Consider the following 4455-nt stretch of genomic DNA (forward strand, 5'->3'; position numbering starts at 1 on the left):
TCCTCACCTTTGTTCTGATTATTTCCCGAAAAGGAAAAGGTGCAACGCTCGCTTACCATTAAAAACACATTTTCTTGAAGCAACTATTAAAAGCTTAAATGAAATATTGTGTTTTCAATGGTGGTTGAGCACCTTCCAATACTTCCCCTTTCAATTGCTACCATGGTTATGCATATGCTTCTCATATTTCTTCTGTTAGAAACATTTCAATTGGGCCCTATCCATATAGGCCATATTCCCTCGAGTGTAAAGGGTTAATGTAGTAATTAGTATTTCTGTAATAATATCAGAAGTGGTAGCAGTGGCGATGCTAATAACAGTAGTAGTAGTAGTAAGTAGCAGTAATTAACAAAAATGTCAATAGTAGTGTGAGCAGCACTGACTTGAGTTTGTGTAGGTCGTCCATGGCTCTGGCCAGGGCCTCCTCTGTGCGCTGGGCCCTCTCCTCTGCAGCCAGGGCCCTCTGCAGAAGAGCATCAGAGGAGCGGCTGGCTTCACACTGGCCCCCAGTAGAGGGACCAGCCAAAATCCCCTTCCCCTCACACAGTTCTTCCAGATCTAACAAAAAGGGAGAGACTCACTTGAACACATTTAAAAAACGGGAAGATAACGACTGCCTACTCTACTAACAGTACTGTGTACAATCGCATCTCTGCCCAACACACAACTCTCCCAACCTCCTTTGTGTGAACCACGCCAGTAACGTCACCCCATGCAAATTTCCAGTCACAATGAGACACTAATGGGTTGCAACAACTCAAATAATACCAGATAAAAGAAAACAGCACTGCAGTTTCACTCTGTTTATAATGACAGCTTAAAGGCTTTGTTGGTTTTAAACAGGTTCAAGTTGTTCTTTAAAACAACATAGGATATTGATGCAAAACCCCACATCTGGTGAAAACATTCTAAATATACCTGCAATGCAGTTACCCTTTATCTGTTCTTGATTAAATGGAGGCCTTTGAGTTGAACAGTGAAAGCCAGTACCTATCTGCAGTAAGGGGTCATCCTGTAAAGCTGGCCTCATGTACTCATCACTCTCCCAGGGAATAGAACACTCAGGCAGCGTAGACAAGCTCTGCCCACTGCACTTCTGCAAACACAAACACACAGCCATTATTGTCCATGAACTTGGAAATCCAGGGATGTATTTGGTACGACATAGAATGGCGAACTGTTTTAACGATAAGACACAGAAGTAACTGATTAATTTCGGAGGTTCGAGAACCTAAAATTCATGATTAATCAAATCATAGCTGTAAAGGATCTATGAAAAATACTATTGAACATCTATAATTATGTTCTTGTTTACATGTGTGTTGGAAAAGGCTATTGCAAACGGCATGCTTGCAATAATAAATAATATCAGCAATAGTGCTTCCCACACAAGATAGGCCCAAAGATAATTATGATGTTTTCAATATTCCTGATATTAAATCCCTGGAAAGGTCCTTTGGGGGAAGGATGTTTGGCATACTTTTGAAATCTGTATCGAAATAATAATAAAGGCAAGTTAGAAGCCAGATGTGGAGGTCCTGGGGTGTTGTTGTTACAAGTGGTCTACGGCTGAGGGGCCAGTTGGACACGTACTGCCAAATTCTCTAAAACTACACTGGAGGCAACTTATGGTAGAGAAATGTAAATGTTCTGCCAACAGCTCTGGTGGACATTCCTGTAGTCAGCATGACAATTGCACCCTCCCTCAAAACAAGAGACAACTGTTACATTATGTTGTGAGACAAAATTGCAAATTTTAGAGTGGCCTTTTATTGTCCACAGCCAAATACACTTGTGAAATGATCATGCTGTTTAATCAGCTTATTGATATGCCACACCTGTCAGGTGGATGGATTATCTTTGCAAAGAAAAAATGCTCACTAACAGGCATGTAAACAAATGTGTGCACCAAATTTGAGAGAAATATATTTTTTGTTAATCGGAAGAATTTGAGGGATCTTTTATTTCAGCTCATGAAACCAACACTTTACATGTTGCATTCTTTCTATCAGGTAGTCTAAACACCTGTTCTTTTGCAATGTTAATTTCTATAAAATGTCTAACCTCAATCTCAGCTTCGAGAGATGACTACACTTCCAAATGACAAGAAGCAAGGATGAGACCTGGGTCATTACTATTTTACCTGGACCATGCTTTGGCCAAAGATCTGAAGTCACTCTGTATCAAAACACAATAAGGGATGTGCTTACCTCTGTTCGTATGTAGTTTATCATCTTGATGTAGCCATAGTCATCTAATTCTACGGGGAAGGATTTTAACAACGTCAGATGTGAGGATGGATTATATCATGACCTTAAAACAATGATAACTCTTTATAAGATAAATTTGCAAACTTACTGTGTTTCTTAACCACTTCTACAAGGTCGACTTGATGCTCCACTAGGCAGTGTTGTAGTGTTTCTGGTCCAGAATTTGACATCCTGAGAAAACATGAGGGACAAGATATATTTTTAACCATCAACACTTTCAGAGAGAGATAACTATTTCACACCAGATTAAATGTATCGTGAGTTGCTTAAAAAAAACTATGATACACACTTGTCACAGAATAAGCAAGTAACTTGAACGTTGTTGTCATTGGCCTCCATCCACTGCCACTGTTCCTCATTATCATCACTGTCTGAGAGATCGGGCACATCGTCCCCTGCCCCACCGTCGTGATCTGTCACAGTGTCAGCAAAGGTGTCAGTCAGCACAGACAGGTACATTATAATCATCGTTGGTGTCAGTGTCAAACATTGCATGAACTGGCTGTAGCCATCACAAGTTCAACCACATTTTTTTCAATGCAGGTTTCGTTTAATATGAGTTAACGTGGTAATCCAATAAGCTGCATGGAGTATAGTCAATACAAGCTCAGCTATCAAGCTGGTTAGTTAGTTTGCATACCGGTATACGAAATGCGTTAGCTAATTTAGCTAGCTAGCTACATAAGCAACATTACATGACTTCAAATTAACAACTCTTTTAAGTACAAAATATCCAAATTACAATATGATGACCGATCTCTGTAGTGCACCATTCAGTATTTCTATTTTTATAGTTTTCTATCACTATTTACGTAACTCACGTGTACCTGTGTATTCCGCCATGCCGTCTCCTTGGTTTCAGCAGTGTACACGCTGCTTCCGGGTCTAGTTCCAACGTGTAGTTACAGACAGTGGTCACTAGGGGATCAACAACTTTCTTCTTCTATGATGTTTAACGGCGGTTGGCATCCAATTTGTTGTATTACTGCCACCTACTAGACTGGAGTACAACTCCCTTAAACTTTAACTGAAAAAGAAAAATGTACTAAATAAATACCCTACTATCTAACACTATACTCACTAATTTCAAAATTATTAAAATAAAATAAACACCCCCCTACTCCACTAATTAAATTAAATTAACTTACCCTCACCGAATCCACATGACCCAACTATTTTTTCACCCACCATGAAACCACAAATGGATCAGCCAAGATGCAAGGGTCCACTTTTTACATAAACTTCCCTCCTACTGTCACAGACTCTTCTTCATCCTGATCCTCGGTGCATACATTCGGTCTTCGATGACTTTACCACACTTACCACCTCTGATACTTCACCCTCATTCACTTTCATTTCTCCTCCTGTCTTCAGCTCCCTCTGCTTACTTTCTACCATTCTTCTTTGACAAACCATCTCCCTTTTTTCCCACAATTTTATCTGACTCAAGCGCACCCTCTTCTTCCCTCACTCTCTTAGACCTCTTCTCCCTATTTTTTCCCCTCCATTCCTCCTCCATTTGTCTCGGCATTGCTTTCCACATGCAAATAATTAACACAAAGCATTACCCCATAGAGGTGCCAGCTTGACTAAAGGTCAGCAACTCATGACAAAATCTTTAAGGGATTTGAAGAGGTACAGACAGCTCCAGGAGGTTTGTGCTGATTGTTTGTGCTGATTGTACAAAGATTGTGACAGCCGATTTAAATGGCGTCCCTTGCGAAGGCAAGAACAAGATGTATGTCAGGAGAAGTGCAGTATTATCATAAGGAGATCGAATGTTCGAATACTCATACTAACCGTGACACTAATTGTGACATTAATTTGAGTATATAGTATGCTTATTGGTCATAATATGGACATAGTATGACAAAAGTTCCCGGATGTCGTACTAAATTTGTCAAAATATGAAGTATACACGCAGAGGACACTATTTTATGGCCCATAAATGAAATTCTTCAGCAAATGGGCGTGGCTTCACATCATTTTCAGATTTGAAGAGAATGACGGAAAATATGCAGCCGAAGTACAACGAGAGCGGATACAAAATCATTGCTTTAACTAATTAGGACAAATGTTAATAAATGTAATAAAGTAATTACTTTTTTTTTAAAGTTAGCTTACATGTTATGTTGGCTGACAATTTGTTAGCTACGCTGTCCTTACGAACCACATAGTATAGGGT

General features: G+C 39.6%; 1 protein-coding gene across 2 annotated transcripts in view; it reads right to left on the reverse strand.

Annotated features, from left to right (window-relative positions):
- prmt3 (protein arginine methyltransferase 3) overlaps positions 1-3892 on the reverse strand; it is a 94278-nt gene extending 90386 nt beyond the window's left edge. Inside the window, exons 1-7 of one of the 2 annotated variants that reach the window (XM_024418433.2) lie at positions 3419-3892; positions 3092-3297; positions 2560-2683; positions 2359-2441; positions 2211-2260; positions 991-1096; positions 384-558 (exon numbers count right to left, since the gene is read on the reverse strand). In XM_024418433.2, the coding sequence (XP_024274201.1) occupies positions 384-558; positions 991-1096; positions 2211-2260; positions 2359-2441; positions 2560-2683; positions 3092-3113 (560 nt within the window). In that variant the 5' untranslated portion in view covers positions 3114-3297; positions 3419-3892. Of the gene's footprint in view, positions 1-383; positions 559-990; positions 1097-2210; positions 2261-2358; positions 2442-2559; positions 2684-3091 lie in introns of both variants that reach the window. The other variant, XM_024418434.2, reaches the window with a different exon arrangement.
- Between the last annotated feature and the right edge of the window lie 563 nt (positions 3893-4455).

This window comes from Oncorhynchus tshawytscha, linkage group LG04, assembly GCF_018296145.1.
Source record: "Oncorhynchus tshawytscha isolate Ot180627B linkage group LG04, Otsh_v2.0, whole genome shotgun sequence".
NCBI classification, from domain to species: domain Eukaryota; kingdom Metazoa; phylum Chordata; class Actinopteri; order Salmoniformes; family Salmonidae; genus Oncorhynchus; species Oncorhynchus tshawytscha.